The following is a 21,707-nucleotide window of genomic DNA, read 5'->3' as shown; positions in this document are numbered from 1 at the left end:
GGTTTTTGTTCTTTATTTTGGTTAGGCCAGGGTGTTACATTGGGTGGGCGTTCTATGTTCCTTTTTCTATGTTTTTGTATTTCTTTGTTTTGGGCCGTGTGTGTGGCTCCCAATCAGGCACAGCTGAAGCTCGTTGCTGCTGATTGGGAGTCACACATAAGGAGCATGTTTTTCCTTTGGGTTTGTGGGTAATTGTTTCTGTCAGTGTTTTGTACCAGACAGGACTGTTTGCTGTCGATTTACTCGTTTCTTGTTTTGTATAGTGTTCATGTTGTTTATATTAAATTCTGATAATGAACACTAACTCCGCTGCACCTTGGTCCACTTCTTCAGACGACAGCCGTTACATTCTGACATTTTTCATGAGGACAAGGTGAATGCAGATGATTTTGAGCATTAGCGTTACACATGCAAAGAATGAGTTGTTAAAATAATAGTTTCCTTGTTTTTTGAAATATCAATACCAAATTCAGTATGGTTCATTTTAGGGATGGCCATGATAGCGATGATAAGTTTCAAGTTGATAAGCCACTGTGGAGTCGATTTACATTGTTTTAAATGGACAAGGGAAATCAGATTTTTGATTTGTCAATAACTTAGCCATGTTTTGGCCAATCCCTTAGCTTTTCAACTAAGTTAAGCGATGTACAATAGGCCTACATTCCACATTTGGTCGTACATTCAGCAAATTTGAGCACATTAGTGTATGTGCTAATATGCACCTACTGGTGCATCTTTGAATGCATCAACGTAGGGATTATTATTATCCTCCAGTGTGTCTGTCTCCTCCAGTGTGTCTGTCTCCTCCAGTGTGTGTGTGTTTTACAGGAGGCTGCTGAGGGGAGGATGGCTAAAATAATGGCTGGAATGGAGTGAATGGAATAGAATGGAAACCATGTTTATCACGTTTGATGAGTTCGATACCGTTTCATTTATTCCGTTCCAGCCATTACTGTGAGCTCGTCCTACCCAATTAAGGTGCCATCAATATCCTGTGGTGTGTGTGTGTGCAAGTCCGTGTGTCTCCTTCAGTCTGTCTCCTCCCGTCTCTCTCTGTCAGACTCACCAAAGCCACAAAATGCAGCAGGTTCATGCCAGGTTTGTTGGCCTTGGTGCCGGCCAGCGAGAGGAGCGATGACAGCTTGAAGCCCACGGCGTTGCCCGCGTAGCCGCCCTGCGGGAAAGGGAGGAGGAGTAACGAGCAGTGTCATAGTGGAGACATAAAAGCCATTATCCCACCTTAGCCATCGTCATATCAGACAGATAAGGAGGGAGGGAGAGAGGAGAGATGGGGGGGAAGAACGAGACAGATGTCACAGATTGATGAGAGAGAGAGAGAGAGAGAGAGAGAGAGAGAGGATATAATGGCATCGTTTATTTACAGCGTTCATGATGTTTCCAGCCTGCAGGACCAGGTGGAGGATGGCGTGCAGTTCCTCACAAGTCATCAGCTCTACAGAGAGAGAAGAGAGAGGGGTCAATACAAACCCATAGCACACAGAGCATTCAGCAGCAACCTCCATCAGATCTGGGTTTCAAATACTTCAAAAATCGATTCAAATACTTTACCTGTGCCTAGTTGAGCTTGCCTGGCTTAATAAACTAATAGAAAAGTTCCAAAACTGCAAACCCCGCCCATCTGGCACTCCAGGCAGACTCAAGCAAACGCTCAAAGTATTTGGAAATTCTTTTCAAGTATTTCAACCCAAGTCTTCTCCCTATCAAACACCATCTCTGTTTGGAATTAACTTCCACCATACACTTCCACTACAACTCAAGCTAGCTTTCAACTGAGGTATACAACTGTATAGAGATGTCATAGTTCTAGCATGACTGTAGGCCTATTGATATTTCAAATACAGTACAATACAGCTAGCTACTCATTAGGAGTAATGTCGGCCCACACCAAGAGTCTGGTTTCACTAGTAATCACAATCAGGAAGTAGATTGTCTGTGACTTGACCTTTGTTTAAATAGCGAATGGACAACAGCATAACAAAATGCATCATATATGTACATGCACATCCTAGATCAAAAGCTATTCATGATGAGATGGAGTAAACACAAAAAACACCCACAAAATAACGACGGCTCATACCAACTTTTCCAACGTTGCATCAATGTGCAGAGCTGTGATCGAGTGGATAACACTCCCGACACATGTCACATAAGGCTCTGCACTGGAGATCAGGGCTCAATCCCTTCTACCTGTGTTGTAAAGCCCCAAATTCACTGAGAGGTGAAACTCTGTGTCAAGCCGTTTTATGAATCATTCAAAAACCCTGTGTCATGCCCTAAAAGGCCTCACAATACAAATTTTACAGCAGCCTGCACTCTCAAGACATGTTTAGCTTACTAAATGTATCAGGGCAAATAATTTGCTAAATTGGTGCTGCTCTTTAGGCACTACCAAGCTCATTTGAATGTATTAGCTACAGTAGTTGCATACCAATAAATCATGCATAGGCCCACTGTACTGCAATAAATGTCAACAACTTGCATATTCAGGAGCCCAAATTAGAAAAACAAGTTGACTGTGGATCATATGATTGGTTTCAGACGCAGAGCTTAATGGGCACCCTACAGCACACCGCCGCCATCCACTGGTTTCAACTGTTTGTCAGCACAGTCTGTTTTGTCCTTTGCAATCATTAACCATTAACCAAATGAGGTTTACTGTCCCTACCCCTGAAAAAATCTCCAGGTGCATCCATCCATTTCTCTATATATCTGTAAATGCGGTATGTATCTAAGTATCTTTCTATCTCTGTATCTCTGTATTTACATGTCTGTTCATTGCATGAACCCACATTTATGTCATTAACCTGAAAACCTCCTCTGCATGAACCAGGGTTTGGGATCAAAATGATTATTCAGTCGATTAGTTCTGAACAGAACCATTGTCACGCCCTGGCCATAGAGAGGGTTTTATTCTGTATTTTGGTTAGGCCAGGGTGTGACTAGGGTGGGCATTCTATGTTCCTTTTTCTATGTTCTTTATTTTCTATGTTTTGGCCGGGTATGGTTCTCAATCAGGGACAGCTGTCAATCGTTGTCTCTGATTGGGAACCATACCTAGGTAGCCCTTTTTCCCTCCTTGGGTTGTGGGAAGTTTACTTTGTTTAGGGCACATAGCCTTTAGCTTCACGGTATGTTGGATAGTGTTTATTGTTTTGTTCGGCGTCTTTTCTAATAAAAATAATATGTACGCTCACCACGCTGCACCTTGGTCCTCTCCTTCCAACCGACGTGACAACCATTATATATTTTGTTCCGTTCCACTGTTCTGACCAGAAAAATTAAGTTCTGAACCGGTATGAACCCCAAAAAAGGACTGGTTTATATCATTTCTATCTGTTCCTTTGTAAAAAAAAAAAAAGTTTTTTTTCTTTACATTTAGCTCAACATTAAATTACTTCACCAATCAGTGCAGATTGAGAAACTTGCTGTGGAGCAGGTAAGCAATTTAATCTGTATAGGAAAGTCGTTAAATGAATGACAAACACACACACTGTGCTGCCAGTCACAGTGTAGGGCGCGAGATGCAGCTGACATTTTGAGGATGAGGAGAGAACAAGAGAGGATGGCGGAAGCTTGCCTTGAAGCGCTGGGCATCTTGTTATGTTATGCATTATCTGAATTAGGCCCACAGAAATATACCTACGGAGGAGTGGCTTCTATGGAGGAACTTTGAATGTCTTTGTACTTCCGAGTTGGTTTAACGTTGGACCAGAGCAAACGTTAGCTAGAATTAAAAACGCGTCTTACTTTTTGTAGCTAATCAATCCAATGTGAAACGTGATAACTATAGTATCCTTAACAAGCATTGAAAAAGTCTATCCATTATTCTCTAATTAAACATCCCTCCCTAATTTCTGAATTACGCTTGTAATGTCATCAGTAGGCTACAGTAACCTATGCTTCAGAGGGGAGGGGCATGTAGCCTACACATACACGCACACCCACTGGCAAAGATTTCCAGTTGGCAGGCAGACTCTGGAATACGTTTCTGAGTGACAGAATGAGGGCTTTGCATAGTCGCTTTGTTGTGATTTTTGTTGGAAGAAAATGTCCAGAACGTAAAATAATATTATTAACCGGTTCCCATGCTTTCAAAATAACAGTTCTGTTACGGAACAGTATAGATCACTTTTGTTTATTGTTTGGTTTCTGTTCCTCAAATAATTTGGTTATTTTCAGGTTTTCTGTTCTGTTCCCTGAACCAGTTATAAATCTGTCCGAATATAGCACCAGCTCATATAACACGCACGCACCCCCACATACACACTGGGGTCCTTGTCACACCTCAGCGCCGTGACTCTGGGTCACCAGTCGACGATGTGTGGCAGCGCCAGTGGGCGGCTGTGGCCGCTGGCGGGGCAGTGGTGTGTAATCACCATTACCTTTGGTGGCCACGCGGATGACATCAATCTCACGGCTCATCACAGCGCAGGACTGAAAGAACTCCTCACGCAGGACCATGGCCTCGATGCGCAACTCAAACCTGGCAGGGGCGACAGAGAACAGGGGGTGTCAGATTCACTGGCACAGGGAACAGAATAGTGCAATTTGCTATACAACTCCAGGCCCTCGGTCTCGTTGGTTTTCATTCTCTTCTAATGTGGTACTGATTTACACTTGGCCTTGATCAATTAACTACCCGGGAGAAAAACAGCAGTAGCTTAGCCCTTGAAGGGAAATAGAATAGACCTGGTGTACAGTACCACATACTGCACACCCTTTAATTTAATTGAAGTAAGTACTCAGTCAATTTCTAAAACCTGCATAGTTTATGCTATAGCATATAACCATACATTTTCCTTTTGAGCAAATTAAAAATACTAGCAAGGTAGGTAGACTCATGGCTGATTTGATTGATAAGTGAATCAAGATTTGATTGATTCATGCAGGGACAGACTGAGTCCAGAAATTGTCTCGGGCATTTCTAACACGCCGGCCCAAGATTTTGTTGAGGCCCTCTTTATTAGGCAAATAAAGATTCTTCTGCACCAAAAAAAGGCTGAAGATGGACCAGCATTTGTCCAAACTGCCCTATGGCCAATCCGTTTCTGTGCTGTAATACCAATGAGTGCAGCTTACCGAGGCACCTGGACCAACAGGTACATGAAGGAGTCTGCCAGGGTCAGTTTGCTGGAGTCCCCTTTGAACGCCCTCAGTTTCTTTACCTGTGGATACGACAATAAACATATAAACATGTTCCTGTGTGGCTCAGTTGGTAAAGCATGGCGCTTGCAAAGTCGGGATCATGGGTTTCGATTTCCACTGGGGCCACCCATGTAAAAATGTATGCACACATGACTAACTGAGAGTCACTTTTGATGAAAGTGTAATAATATTATTAATATTATTTTGTGCTCCAATAAGTGCAATCCATAAGAAACTAACCTCAACAACACAAATTGACCTTAAAAATGTGATGATGTATAAAGTAACTTAGAAAATGTCTGTCATTGAATTAAATCATTGAATGATTGTGCTCCATCCATTTGAGAATGATTTAAAGGCATTTATAAACTGGGTGGTTAGAACCCTGAATGCTGATTGACTGAACCATGGTATATCAGACCGTATACCACGGGTATGCCAAAACATGTATTTTACTGCTCTAATTACGTTGATAACCAGTTTAGAATAGTAATAAGGCACCTCTGGGGTTTGTGGCATATGGCCAATATACCACGGCTAAGGGCTGTATCCAGGCACTCCGCGATGCATCTTGCCTAAGAACAGCCCTTAGCCGTGGTATATTGGCCATATATCACACCCCCCTCGTGCCTTATTGCTTAATTATATCATAGACATAGAGGAAGCCTATGCTAGCTGGGCTGTGCTAGTATCCTATTCAAAAACTGTGGTGCATTAGTGCCTTGCTTGGCTGGTACAGTGTGTGTGTGTGTGTGTGTGTGTGTGTGTGTGTGTGTGTGTCCCTCTCTCTTTCATTCTTTCTCCATCACTCACACACACACACACACACACACACCTCATCAGACTCGGGCAGGAGTTTGAGCAGGTCTTTGAGGAGTTCAGCTCCGTACAGCTTGCCGTCTCCCTGGCGAATGTCCTCCACGATGGAGTGATTGGACCTGGATGAGATGGACACAGTGATAACCATTATAGTGCATTATGATGCGGTTATAATGCATGGCAAGATTTGTTATAAGCATGTACAGTATTATAATATCTTATGAACATCTCATCAGGATCCTGACTGAATAAAAGCTATTTTGAGTCAGTTGACAATTTGGTGCAGAGAGACTTAACACACTATAAGCCTTGTTCTAGGAGGCTCTTACGCGCTCTTAACAAGTTCTAAGCATTATACCCGTCGGTTAAAGAAACATACCATATTATACACCTTATAATAGGACATCCTAAAGGCTCATACAAAAGAAGTTATAAAGTCTCATACCCATTGGCTTAAATGGTACCGAAACAGTCAGTTCAGTTCATTGGTAAACAGCACAGGCTCTCACTCTCTGTTTGTACATATGTCACGAGAATTTTCTATCTCAATGGTTGAATTCAACTACCGTAAATTCCGGACTATAACTAACTTTTTTCCCAGGCTTTGAACCTCGCGGCTTAAACAATGACGCGGCTAATATATGGATTTTTCCCGCTTTCATTTTTTTTCTCTCCAAAAAAACACATTCTGTGACGTGCTCAGTTTTTTGGCGGCATGAAGCTTTCATTAGACCAATGAAATTGCCGAACGGGTTAAGGTCAAACAACTTTTTTGTTTACTGTTTAGATTAAATGGAGCGCTCTCAAACTTCCCATCATTCTGATTACGGTAGTCATTTTGTCACCCTCATCATGGCAAAGACACGGAGAAATGCATATGATGCAGCTTTCAAGTTGAAGGCGATTGATCTGGCTGTTGGAAAAGGAAATAGAGCTGCTGCACGGGAGCTTGGTCTTAATGAGTCGATGATAAGACGTTGGAAACAGCAGCGTGAGGAATTGACTCAGTGCAAAAAGACAACTAAAGCTTACTGCTAATTTTTTATTTTTGTTACAAGCCGTGTTTCGTTAAAGCCTATTTATTTTTGTTACAAGCCGTGTTTCATTAAAGCCTATTTATTTTTGTTACAAGCCGTGTTTCATTAAAGCCTGTGTAAAGTTAATTTGTTTCAATGTACCGGTAGGCACCTGCGGCTTATAGACATGTGCGGCTTATTTATGTTCAAAATAATATACATTTTTTAATTCAGTGGCACCCACTGAATTAAAAAATATATATTCTTTTGGACATAAATAAGCCGCACATGTCTATAAGCCGCAGGTGCCTACCGGTACATTGAAACAAATGCGCTTAATAGTCCGGAAATTACGGTACTACTCAAAGCTTTGTCAATTTCCAGAAGGTTGTAAGGCTTCAGTTAATAAAGAAGTAGACAAAGTCTCAGATTCTGCAATGGATCAGTCCTTTATTCAAAGAGCGCTCTGAAAATCATACAATGCACATAGCCTTTTATACCTCACATTTGCACCTCCTCTTCTCTAACTCTGTCACAATGTTCTACTTTGATAGCTCCTTTTGTCTAACCGTGTACCTCTACCTTCATGTCTGCAGCTGACAATTCTAGCTCAAAACAGGAAACCTCTGTGGTTTTGCAGCGCCTGGCTTTACTTCTCTTCTCAGAGCTCAGTCTCGCCTATTCTTCAGAGAAATAGATCAACTTGTTTCCTACAAACCCAACTGACATGCTCCATCCTAACCGTCAATGATTCTCTAACCTACTTTGAAACCCACTTACAAATGTTAAATGTTCTATTCTATTATTCAACATTAACTCAATAAATGAATACTATTTACAAGTCTTTTTCAACACACACATCATCATCACATTATAGTCTTATGATCTTAACACATGTCACCCAGTTCTACAGTTTCAGGGTGGAATACTTTAGTCATTACTTCAAACATATAAATTCTTCTATCAACATAGCGGTAAATCCAGCCATTCCTCACACAGGCACTCCGATGTGTGAGCCTGATGCCCAGGCCTGATAGCGATTTATGATAGGGAATCCATGAATTGAAAGGGGTTCAGAGAGATGCGGTTGGAGCCCGTGCAACTGCAACAACATGCCACTAATTCAGTAAAAATGAATTCTGTGGAAATTTGTGTCATATCAAATCGGGAGAATCCCTTAAAATATGATATTCTCATTGGAGGTCAACTGAAAGGGGGAGAATGTATGTTTCAAATGTCTAGTTAGCTTAGTTAGCATTATCAACCTGCCTCTTTTCTGCATTCAAAGTTCCCATCGACATGAATAACGAATTACATACTGTAAGTAGTTAGAGTTACTGTTAGCAACATGCTAGCTGAGAACGGCTGGAGGCGATGCTAGCCACATGCAAAAAAATTGCCGATATGCTGTACTGCACTAGCGACTGTGTTACATAAACGACAGTGTCCAAGTCCAGTGTGGACAAGGCAGTGTTGATAGGTGCTCTTGTGATAAGAGTCAAATGTTATGAAAATTACAGGGGGAGCCATGCAAAATGTCCTATGAGATCAGCCCTCTGGCCACGTACACACTCAAGTTGTACAACTGATGTAAAACGCATTTGGCAAAACCGTTGTGATATAAGGGAGAGTTTCTCTGCACAATTGTGCAGACAAACTCTTCATTAGTATCACAAAAATATCAGTTAAATCACACCCATTGTGTCAAATGTGTTGTACAAGCTGAGTGTATACAGCACATGCTCTGTGCTGGCATGCAAATCCCGAGCTACAACTCTCTCCCAGTCTACCACTCCACAGTGAGTTAGCATTAGCCACTCCAGACTGCTTATGTAATACATACAGTAGGACATACTGCTAGCCAAAGCAATCGCCATCCTGTCGGGCTGTATCACCGCCTGGTACGGCACCCGCCTGGTACGGTAGCACGCAGGTATATCTCACTGGTCATCCCCAAAGCCAACACCTGCTTTGGTCGCCTTTCCTTCCAATTCTCTGCTGCCAATGACTTGAACAAATGTACTTTTCTGCTATTTTGCACACCAGTATTTATACTTGCACATCATCACCTGCTCATCTATCACTCCAGTGTTCATTTGCAAAATTGTAATTACTTCGCTACTATGTGTAACGCCCTGGCCATAGAGAGGGGTTTTTTGTTCTTTATTTTGGTTAGGCCAGGGTGTTACATTGGGTGGGCGTTCTATGTTCATTTTCTATGTTGTCTGTTTCATTGATTTTGGCCGTGTGGCTTCCAATCAGGCACAGCTGTTGTTGGTTGTTGCTGATTGGGAGTCACACATAAGTGCCTGTTTTTTTTGTTGAGGTTTTGTGGGTAATTGTTTCTGTTAGATTATTTCCTAACAGGACTGTTTTGCTGTCGTGTTTTTGTTCAGTTTTGTATAGTGTTCTTACGTTAATTAAAATCATGATGAACACTAACTCCGCTGCGCCTTGGTCTACTCTCTCTCCCGACAGCCGTCACACTATGGCCTATTTATTGCCTTACCTCTTCACGCCATTTGCACACACTGTATATGGACTTTTTTTCTATTGTGTTATTGTAGGCTTGTTTATTCCATGTGTAACTCTGTGTTGTTGTTTGTGTCGAACTGCTTTGCTTTATCTTGGCCAGGTCGCAGTTGTAAATGAGAGCTTGTTCTCAACTGGCCTACCTGGTTAAATAAAGGTGAAATAAAATAAATAATAAAAAAATGCACCGCCCACAACCACAGGGCTCTTTATAGGGTGGTGCAGTCTGCACAACGCATCACCGGGGGCAAACTACCTGCCCTCCAGGACACCTACACCACCCGATGTCACAGGAAGGCAAAAAAGATGTTCAAGGACAATAACCACCCGAGCCACTACCTGTTCACCCCGCTTCCATCCAGAAGGCGAGGTCAGTACAGATGCATCAAAGCCGGGACCGAGAGATTGAAAAACAGCTTCTATTTCAAGGCCATCAGATTGTTAAACAGCCACCACTAGCACAGAGAGGTGGCTGCCTACCTACAGACTTGATATCATTGGCTACTTTAATAAATGGAAAACTAGTCACTTTAATAATGGCACTTTATGAATGTTTACATATCTTGCATTACTCATCTCATATGTATATATTGTATACTGTATCCTTCACTATCTATTCTTTACTATCTATTGCGTCTTAGCCGCTCTGTCACTGCTCATCCATATATTTTATACTGACATATTCTTATCCCATTCCTTTATTAGATTGTGTGTATTAGGTTTTGTTGTGGAATTTGTTAGCTATTAGGTTTTGTTGTGGAATTGTTAGATATTACCTGTTAGATACTGCTGCACTGTCGGATCTAGAAGCATAAGCATTTCGCTACACTCGCAATAACATCTGCTAACCATGTGTATGTGACCAATAAAATTTGATTGGTGATTTGATTTGAACAACGTGGACCTTTTCTCCTGGATTATCAACCCAGATAATCTGAGGGTCAGTTCTGTGATATTCCTAAAACTCTCTCTGTGTTTTGTGTGCGTGTGTGTGTGCGCGCCTGCATGTGTGTATGTGTCCGTGTGTATATGTGAGTGTGTATTGTATGCCGTGCATTGCTCTTTCTGCGCAGATATCTTCAGGTCCAATACTAATATTCCTCTGTAAATTAGTCCAAAGAAATTATATATTTTGTTACATAAAGCAACTTTGCAGGGTCCTTTGAAGGACATGCACAGACAGCGATGAGGTAAGACCAGACTGTACTTCCTCTGCAGGCCATCATGTTCCCACGCCATACTTATTAACTGTGTGTCTGAGCTGAGGAGAGCACTGCCAGTCACGCACACACTGAATAATACAGTGTATGCCCAGTCAGGCTGGGTAGAGAAATACTTTGATTAGAAAACCAATTCTAGAGGTTTTTCATTAAAACTACTACTGTATAAAGCATGGAGATTTTAGGGTGAGGGACTTAGACATTTGCACTATAACGGTGACAACCGGTGCCCACGAACTGTTAGGGCCTACATAAAGCTGTCCCAACAGCAGAGCTTTCCTTTCAGCACCATGGAGTGAATCCTTACCACTGCTCCACCTGGCGATCAGCGGAGCCTCGTCCGGCAGCGAAACAGTTCGTTCAGCCTCATTTACTGCCTTTTTAAAACCATAGCTGATATGGCTGACTTACTTAATGAATATCGGACATAAAACAGGACAGGAACGACATCAATGCAGACACAGGGAACAAACAGAGGAAACAGACAGATAAAGGGGAGGCAATCAAATAATGATAGCATTCAGGTGGGTCCAATGAGGTGCAGATGCGCGTAACGAAGGGGACAGGTGTGCGTAAAGATAGGCAGTCTGGCGCCCTCAAGCGGGCGTGACAACAACATGCACTTAGTATTTACTTTCTTAGCTACAGTCTACATATCTCCCTGGCATATTACATAATGTATACAGCAGCATACAAGACATGTTTGGATTCACCTTGTTGTGCTGTGCTCACTTGAACAGGAAGGTGGCGCGGCGGTCCTTTGTGGGCAAATTTTGTCATCAAACTTTGCCATAAAAGTCTGGCATTCTCTGGATTTATGGTGCTTTCAAGAAAACTGGGAACTCGAGAAAAAAAAATATGAATCATGATGACGTCAGTGATCTTCAGGTCGTTGCTCTAGAAAGAGGGCAGAGTTCCGAATGTACAATTCCGAGTTGGATGAAAGTTCAAAACATATTTTCCCAGTCGTAGCTTGTTTTCCCGAGTTCCCAGTTGTCTTGAACTCACTCAATTCAGATTTTGCAGTTCTGAGTTAACAGTTGTTTTGAGCGCGGCAAAAATCATGCTTCATTGACATGCTTGGCCAATGTTGAATGTTTATCATCTTAAACTAGGAAAAGAGACCATTCATCTTAGACTTGGGACCACACAGCCACTCCACTGAATAGCAGGCTAGTGATTGCTTTGCAATGCTTGCAGTTAGCCACACTGATTCCTTCCAAACCACTCATTGTTGAATTTGAATTTGCAATTTCCAACTTGTGTAATGTTTATGTCCAATGCCCGATGAGCACCGATATGCTCTTAATCGAGTAACTTCATTACGATACCGCTATGTCCTTCGTAGTCAGCCCGGTTATGATGAAGTCGATTACAGATTCGAAAGCTTTATCAACTGGTTTTTCTTGGCATTTAGGGAAATTGTAGCCTGTTGACACTGTTTCTGCATCCAACCATACAGCAGTGTCACCTTGCCAAATAAGACTACGACAAGCATAAAAAGATTGGCAAACAAGCTAAAATTTACCCAAAGGATTTCATTAGCATATTGATTTAAACACTATACTGTCATGGCAGGTTGTACTACAATAAAGTATCTTCCTATATAGAGTAGTAACTTTGTTAATATTACGTAAGTGATCTGAGTTTGGATTCATTCAGAATGGTCTTGATCTGCTTTAGTCACTGAAATGCTGCATCAGTGAGGTAGTCACCTTGGGAGTTGGGACCATTTAGCATTCGAGCTATGTTGTTTTGCAATGGAAAAGTCAGCTACATAAAATAAGGGCTAAAGCTGTGTCTGATTATGCTGGGGACCAGTGGGAGGAGAGCTGGACTGTCCACTAAACACTAGGTTGCTATGGAGATAGGTACAGAGAAACAAATTAATGACGCAAATATGCACACATGAGAGCGTGGGCGCATGCATGCACATGCACGCACACACACCTGCACAGAGATATACACAAAAACACCTGCACAAACATGCATGCAGATACAAACACAGGACACGTGTTCGGTACACACAATATAAAAGTCACTTATACAGTGCCTTGCTAAAGTATTCACCCCCCTTGGCATTTCTCCTATTTTGTTTTCTTACAACCTGGAATTAAAATGGATTTTTGGGGGGTTTGTATAATTTGATTTACACAACATGCCTACCACTTTGAAGATGCTAAATATTTTTTATTGTGAAACAAACAAGAAATAAGACAAAAAACAGAAAACTTGAGTGTGCATAACTATTAACCCCCCCCCCAAAAAAAGTAAATACTTTGTAGAGCCACCTTTTGCAGCAATTACAGCTGCAAGTCTCTTGGGGTATGTCTCTATAAGCTTGGCACATCTAGCCACTGGTATTTTTGCCCATTCTTCAATGCATAACTGCTCCAACTCCTTCAAGAAGGATGGGTTCCACTGGTGTACAGCAATCTTTAAGTCATACCACAGATTCTCAATTGGATTGAGGTCTGGGCTTTGACTAGGCCATTCCAAGACATTTACATGTTTTCCCTTAAACCACTCGAGTGTTGCTTTAGTAGTATGCTTAGGGTCATTGTCCTGCTGGAAGGTGAACCTCCGTCCCAGTCTCAAATCTCTGGAAGACTGAAACAGGTTTCCCTCAAGAATTTCCCTGTATTAGCGCCATCCATCATTCCTTCAATTCTGACCACATCCCCACAGCATGATGCTGCCACCACCATGCTCCACTGTTGGGATGACATTCTTCGGGGTGATGAGAGATGTTGGGTTTGCGCCAGACATAGCGTTTTCCTTGATGGCCAAAAAAATGCATTTTAGTCTCATCTGACCAGAGAACCTTATTCCATATGTTTGGGGAGTCTCCCACACACCTTTTGGCGAACACCAAACGTGTTTGCTTATTGTTTTCTTTAAGCAATGGCTTTTTACTGGCCACTCTTCCGTAAAGCCCAGCTCCTTGGAGTGTACGGCTTAAAGTGGTCCTATTGACAGATACTCCAATCTCTGCTGTGGAGCTTTGCAGCTCCTTCAGGGTTATCTTTGGTCTCTTTGTTGCCTCTCTGATTAATGCCCTCCTTGCCTGGTCCGTGAGTTTTGGTGGGCGGCCCTCTCTTGGCAGGTTTGTTGTGGTGCCATTTTTTAATAATGGATTTAATGGTGCTCCGTGGGATGTTCAAAGTTTCGTTTTTTTTGTTATAACCCAACCCTGATCTGTACTTCTCCATAACTTTGTCCCTGACCTGTTTGGAGAGCTCCTTGGTTTTCATGGTGCTGCTTGCTTGGTGGTGCCCCTTTTTTTCATTTCACTTCACCAATTTGGACAATTTTATGTATGTCCATTACATGAAATCCAAATAAAAATCCATTTAAATTACAGGTTGTAATGCAACAAAATAGGAAAAACGCCAAGGGGGATGAGTAATTTTGCAAGGCACTGTATGTCATGCTGTGAACAACAAATGCAACAGGCACAATTTGCCTCGCCCCTCTATTGAAATACCCTAACCCAGTGGTTGTCAATCCTGGTCCTGGGGACCCAAAGGGGTGCAAATTTAGTTTTTTGCCTAAGCAAAATCAACTCATCATCAAGCTTTGATGATTTGAATCATCAGGTGTGTAGTGCTGTGGTAAAAAATACAAAAATAATGTGCACCCCTTTGGGTCCTCAGGACCAGGATTGAGAACTACTACCCTAACAGATTGACAACTCTACAGGGGCAGCAGGTAGCCTAGCGGTTAGAGCGATAGGCCAGTAATCAAAAAGTCGCTGGTTTGAATCCCCAAGCCGACTAGGTGAAAAATCTGCTGATGTGTCTTGAGCAAGGGACTTAACCCAAATTACTCAGGTAATTTGCTCTGGATAAGAGCCTCTGCTAAATGACTGAAATGTAAATACAGCAAACACCATAATTACGACACGCACACACACGTGACCTTATCCCCTAGCGTGCCGGACTAAGGAGGCCGCCATTTAAAACAAGTTACACAACGGTGTCGTGTTTCACCCAAGGCGTCTCGTTTCTCTCCCTCAGGCCGATCAGTGGAATTTTATCCCCGCTTTATGTAAGCTAATCTAACAGAACCGGAGGAAGACTTACTTCTTGAACTGCCTGAGGAAAATGCCCACGTTCATGCCCCGCTTGGAGTCCAGAATGCTGATCTGAGAACAGTAGAAAGAGAAGAACACGATTCAGTACAGGAGGATCATGTGGAAATGATTGTGATGCTAGATTAGGGTTGCAAAGCTACCGGTAATTTACCAAAGTTTCCGGGATCAATAATGTTGGTAAATAACAGGTGACAATCTACAATAAGTACACAAAACATTAAGAACACATGCTCTTTCCATTACATAGACTGACCAGGTGAATCCAGGTGAACGTTATGATCCCTTATTGATGTCACTTGTTAAATCAGTGTAGATGAAGAGAAGGAGAAAAGTTATTGAAGGATTTTTAAGCCTTGAGACAATTGAGACATGGATTGTGTATGTGTGCCATTCAGAGGGTGAATGGGCAAGACACAAAACGTAAGTACCTTTGAACGGTGTATGGTAGTAATTTACGCTTGAATAACTTTTAAAAACTGTATTCATGTATAGTATTAATGTTTTATATCTGCGTCCATATTGTCCACGAGTTTCAAGTGGATAGACCATATGGATCATGAGCAAATTGCCTAGTTAATGAAAACTATAACAACTAATCAACAATGGTATTATTTTCAATTAACTCTGCAACTCTTCCAGACCTGAGATAACTATATGTTTAAGTAGAGTTAAAACTACAGGGGGTGAAGATTCTAAAAAAGTAATACGTTTTAAAACTATTTTAATACAGATCTGAGAAAGCAACTACTTTTTTTTTTACAGATCTCAGGAAGTGACTACTTTTCCGAAACTATTGGATTGGCTGCCTTGTATCTGGGTTGTATCTGGAACTGCATGTTGAAGATAAAAAAATAGAATGAATAGAACACAATTTCCTATACTATTCCAATTTATCTGACAGTCATTTGATCTACACAATAGATGTATATCTGAGCATTCTGTAAATGTCCGTTCTCCTGAATGTCCATTGCCTCAGGTGTACATAATCAAGTCAAACAAAAACCAATGATATTTTGTACATTGGTTTTTGACTCTTTCAACATCAAATCAAATCAAAGTTTATTTGTCACGTGCGCCGAATACAACAGGTGTACACCATACAGTGAAATGCTTACTTACAGGCTCTAACCAATAATGCAAAAAAAGGTATTAGGTGAACAATAGGTGCCACTGAAACAGTTGAAAGCTGCAATAAATTGTATGATACCTGAAAATACAGCAGAGAAATTAAAAGCCATTTGCAATCATTGCAGACAGCAATTTGGATGGTAGGCAAAAACAACTTTGAAACTCTTTTTCAAACATACTATTACAGGTTTCCCCAATTACATTCAGTGGTGGGACGATTTTTCCTTGAGCGGATGGTCGTGAGACCGGAACATAATTCTAAATAATTTGTACACTGCAAATTTTGACTGCACGAATCCCAAACTGATATACAGTTGAAGTCGGAAGTTTACATACACCTTAGACAAATACATTTAAACTCAGTTTTTCACAATTCCTGACATTTAATCCTAGTAAAAATGCCCATTCCTCCTGACAGAGCTGGTGTAACTGAGTCAGGTTTGTAAGATTCCTTGCTCGCACATGCTTTTTAAGTTCTGCCCACATATTTTCTATAGGATTGAGGTCAGGGCTTTGTGATGGCCACTCCAATACCTTGACCTTGTTGTCCTTGAGCTATTTTGCCACAAATTTGGAAGTATGCTTGGGGTCATTGTCCATTTGGAAGACCCATTTGCGACCAAGCTTTAACTTCCTGACTGATGTCTTGAGATGTTGCTTCAATATATCTACATAATTTTCCTACCTCATGATGCCATCTATTTTGTGAAGTGCAGCAGTCCCTCCTGGTGCACGATCTTTGCCCCCATGTGCAGTTGCAAACCGTAGTCTGGCTTTTAATGGTGGTTTTGGAGCAGTGGCTTCTTCCTTGCAGAGTGGCCTTTCAGCTTATGTCGATATAGGACTCGTTTTACTGTGGATATAGATACTTTTGTACCTGTTTCCTCCAGCATCTTTATAAGGTCCTTTGCTGTTGTTCTGGGATTGATTTGCACTTTTCACACCAAAGTATGTTCATCTCTAGGAGACAGAACGCGTCTCCTTTCTGAGCGGTATGACGGCTGCGTGGTCCCATGGTGTTTATTCTTGTGTATTATTGTTTGTACAGATGAACGTGGTACCTTCAGGCGTTTGGAAATTGCTCCCAAGGGTGAACCAGACTTGTGGAGATCTACAATTTTTTTCCTGAGGTCTTGACTGATTTCTTTTGATTTTCCCATGATGTCAAGCAAAGAGGCACTGAGTTTGAAGGTAGACCTTGAAATACATCCACGGGTACACCTCCAATTGACTCAAATAGTGTCAATTAGCCTATCAGAAGCTTCTTCAGCCATGACATAATTTTCTGGAACTTTCCAAGCTGTTTAAAGGCACGGTCAACTTAGTTTATGTAAACTTCTGACCCACTTGATTTGTGATACAGTGAATTATAAGTGAAATAATCTGTCTGTAAACCATTGTTGAAAAAATTACTTGTGTCATGCACAAAGCAGATGTCCAAACCGACTTGCCAAAACTATAGTTAGTTAACAAAAATGTGTGGAGTGGTTGAAAAACTAGTTTTAATGACTCCAACCTTAGTGTATGTAAACTTCCGACTTCAACTGTAGTATTTGACAAAAATAAATCATTTCAAACCTTGATTACATTGAGATATGATCACGTATGCCTCTAAATTTATGCGTGGGAATACTTGGGAACAGATTTCCTAAATTAAAATCACTTTGAGCTGATTTCCGGGTGATTTCACAGCATTTTATGTCCAACAACGAAAACAATTTTGCTCAGAAAACTTGGGGGGGGGGGGGCAAATAAAATATAGTGCAGGGTTCCCCTATTGGGGAATAGTTTAGAATACAAACTAACATGATTAACAACTTACCTTGGCTGTAGTTGATATTTAGTTTACTTTCGACACTTAATAGCCATATTTCGTTACTGTTAGCATTCTCAGTAACACTTAACATTAAACTGTTCTTGTACCTGTGTAATAAAACTGTAATTACTTTTGGAGAAACATTTTATTGGCATGTTACTTAATACTTTGGTAATTGCATTTTAATCGCATAGCAATGGGGTGAGCGTTTTCTGTTCTTCATCAAATATTTGACAGCCTTCAAATAAATATATATTTTTCAAATATTATTTGTTTTTCTGAGGCCTGTATTTGAATATCAAAGAAAACAGTTGCCTTTTAGTTGAAACTCTATAAGAGCTACATTCGACTACCTCAAGTATTTGAAAAGGAGAGATGGAGACCCGCACACTGTCGAAAAAGTGGACAAATCCAAAACTGTGGTTTAAATGCAAAAATAGAGATGATTTATTGGGACATCATGATGCCCAAAAAGTGCATTGGGAAGAAAAGTGCATAAATTAAAGGTGAAAAACAAATCAGCCAGAAGAATTCCGATACATGTTTTTTATTGTACACCTGCCCAGGGTCTGGTGATGAAAATTTGCTGTACAAGGCTGCCACAATGAGCTCGTACAATGCATTAGATTGCAGTCTCAGAGATTTATGTTTTAGTTCTACATGGTCCCTGACAAAGGAACTGAATAAAACAATAAAATATGTCATACCTTCATAATGCCTATGACTTCCAGTTATTGTGTTAATGCTAGTTAGCATTGGCTTGCGAAACTACCTTTAACTTCCTTCATACTGGACGCTGAGACATAAAAATGATATCCATGTATATAATGGGCTTCATTACATGTATATAATGGGCTTCATTACATGTATATAATGGGCTTCATTACATGTATATAATGGGCTTCATTACATGTATATAATGGGCTTCAATCGCAAAGTATCCCTTTAAGGTACAGCACCACAAATTCTGGCATTTGTGATGCTATTGTTTCTGTATCCACAGTGACTTCAGAAAGCATTCATACCCCTTGACTTATTCCACATTTTGTTGTGTTACAGCCTAAATTCAACATTTATAAAAAAATAAAGAAAAAAATATCTCTCACCATCTACACACAATACCCCATAATGAAAAAGTGAAAACTTGTTTTAAAATATTTTTGCAAATGGATTGAAAATTAAATACATAAATATCTCATTTACATAAGTATTCACACCACTGTGTCAATACTTTGTAGAAGCACCATTGGCAGCGATTACAGCTGTGAATCTTTGTAGTGAATCTTTCTAGGTTGGTCACTAAGAGCTATCCACACCTGGATTTTGCAACATTTGCCGATTATTCTTTTCAAAATTCATCAAGCTCTATCAAATTGGTTGTTGATCATTGCTAGACAACCGTTTTAAGTCAAAACTCAGGAACATTCATTGTCTTCTTGATAAGCAACTCCAGTGTAGATTTGGTCCTGTGTTTTAGGTTATTGTCCTGCTGAAAGGGGAATTCATCTCCCAGTGTCTGATGGAAATCAGAAAGTTAATTGTTTTGCCAGATTTTTTGCAGCATTACTTTAGTGCCTTGTTGCAAACAGGATGCATGTTTTAGAATATTTGTTATTATGTACAGGTTTCCTTCCTTTCACTCTGTCAATTAGGTTCCTCATGTCCTTTGGTACTGGCATTTTAACTATCCGAAGCCTAGGACCAAGAAGCATGAAGAGGCAGCCTTTAGTTATTATGCCCCCATCCTCTGGAATAGCCTGCCAGAGAACCTTAAGGGGGCTGAAACTGTGGACATATTTAAAACACAGATCTTAAAACACATCTTTTTAGCTTTGCTTTTCCTTAGGGTGCTTTTTAGTTGTTCGGTTTGAGTAATTCTTTAGTTTTTTTTATCATATTGTGTAGTAAATATTTCAGCTTTTATTGTCATTGTTTTTTATTTATTTATTCCCCCTTTAAAGTACATTGTGTTGCATTCCACGTCTGAAATGTGCTGTATAAATAAAGTATGATTTGATTTAGTATTGTGGAGTAACTACAATGTTGATGATCCATCCTCAGTTTTCTTCTATCACAGCCATTACACTCTTTAACTGTTTTAAAGTCACCATTGGCCTTGTGGTGAAATCCCAAAGTGGTTTCTTTCCTCTCCAGCAACTGAGTCAGGAAGGACGTCTGTATCTTTGTAGTGCCTGGGTGTATTGATACACCCTTTTTATCCATCTACCAATAGGTGACTTTCTTTGCGAGGCATTTGGAAACCCTCCATGATCTTTGTGGTTGAATCTGCGTTTGAAATTCACTACTTGACTGAGGCACCTTACAGATAATTATATGTATGGGGTACAGAGATGAGGTAGTCATTCAAAAATCATGTTAAACACTAATATTGCACACAGAGGGAGTCCGTGCAACTTATTATGTGACTTGTTAAGCACATTTTTACTCCTGAACTTATTTAGGCTTGCCATAACAAAAGGGTTGAATACTTATTGACTCAAGACATTTTAGCTTGTCATTTTTTAATCAATTTTTAAACATTTGTAAAAACATAATTCCACTTGGACATTATGGGGTATTGTGTGTAGGCCAGTGACAACCTCAACTTAATACATTTAAAATTCAGGCTGTAACAACAAAATGTGGAAAAAGTCAAGGGGTGTGAATACTTTCTGAAGGCACTGTATATCCTACGTACAATCACAGGGCTCTCAGGAGTAGCGCGTAGCATGTTGCTATATTTGGAGTCCCTTGAGGAATAGGGGTTGTGAAATAACAGCCAGTATTCCCTCCAGGTTGCTCAGACTGTCAAACTGTGACATAAGCTTCACTAAGCCTCACGTGGGCATAGCTTTACAGTTCGTTCAAAGCCTTTTTCAGAGGTATACAATGATTTACACTCACCATCGATGTGTTTCCTGTTTCCAGATACGCATGCCATACAATTGGCTTTTGATTTGGTAGTATTATTCCCATCCCTCGAGACGAAGCTGATTGTGTTGTGCTGTGAAGTGGCTGTGTTAGCTTGTGTTCTGTGATGAGTACAGTGACTTCCAAGAATAACCTTTGAGTTCAGGTTCAGGTACAGTATATACTGTCTGTCTATACTGGTCTTGTTGTTGTCAATTTATGTTTTGTTGTATTGTTTTTACTACAGAGTAAACTGCCATACCAACCAGTCAATCTTAGTCACGTTAGCGCAAACCCAAAACTCTTTGTTAAGCACATTATACTGCTAACATCTTTTTCTAGTGAAGTGGACCTACCAGCACTCTTATGTCTTGTAATTCCACCAGTAAAACAAAAACAGGTCAGGGCGTATTCCCATCCACCATTCACAATCCACCCAGTCAGACTCACCTTGTCCTTGTTCTCCTTGAAGGACCTGGACCGGGTGATGCGGGCTGAGGAGGATCCACTGGTGGCGGGCACACACCCCCGGCCCTGCACTTCCTCCTGCTGGCCGAACAGCTCCTCCACGGAGCGCACGTCGATCTGGTACTGCTGCTGGCAGCGCACCGCCATGGTCCAGATGTTGGGCTGGCCCCGCACCTTCTCCTCTGGGATGGGCTTCCAGAAAAAGCTCCGCACCTGCCGCTTCTTCCACACACCGTGGCTGGAGAGGGAGGTTGGTGGTGGGGGAGGGGGAGGAGGGGTGTTCGGGGGCAGGGGTGGTGGTGGCGGTGGGGTGTAGTGGTGTGGTAGTGTGGTAGGGTGCAGGGGGGGTTCATTGGGGAAGGGAGAGGGGAGAATAGAAGCGGAGGGGATGTGGCCCAACATTGGGGAGAGGCCGCAGGTGGTGCTGGTGGTGCTGGCGGTGGTGGCGGCGCTGATGCTGCCCTCACTGCTGCAGTTCTCTGTCTCATTGGTCAGCGACGGGCTGCTCATAACATGCATCACACTAGCGTGGGGCT

General features: G+C 41.3%; 1 protein-coding gene across 1 annotated transcript in view; it reads right to left on the bottom strand.

The window, feature by feature from the left end:
• LOC115201974 (FH2 domain-containing protein 1-like) overlaps positions 1-21,501 on the bottom strand; it is a gene marked incomplete at its 5' end in the record, with an annotated part of 36,138 nt that extends 14,637 nt beyond the window's left edge. Inside the window, 7 exons of the mRNA XM_029765842.1 lie at positions 1,067-1,174; positions 1,383-1,453; positions 4,404-4,504; positions 5,101-5,186; positions 6,002-6,104; positions 14,839-14,900; positions 21,154-21,501. Of these exons, the coding sequence (XP_029621702.1) occupies positions 1,067-1,174; positions 1,383-1,453; positions 4,404-4,504; positions 5,101-5,186; positions 6,002-6,104; positions 14,839-14,900; positions 21,154-21,501 (879 nt within the window). The remainder of the gene's footprint in view (positions 1-1,066; positions 1,175-1,382; positions 1,454-4,403; positions 4,505-5,100; positions 5,187-6,001; positions 6,105-14,838; positions 14,901-21,153) is intronic.
• Positions 21,502-21,707: the final 206 nt, after the last annotated feature.

Source organism: Salmo trutta, chromosome 11 (assembly GCF_901001165.1).
Source record: "Salmo trutta chromosome 11, fSalTru1.1, whole genome shotgun sequence".
NCBI classification, from domain to species: Eukaryota; Metazoa; Chordata; class Actinopteri; order Salmoniformes; family Salmonidae; genus Salmo; species Salmo trutta.
The sequence above is the reverse complement of the archived record's forward strand: the minus strand, read 5'-3'. Positions and strand labels throughout refer to the sequence as shown.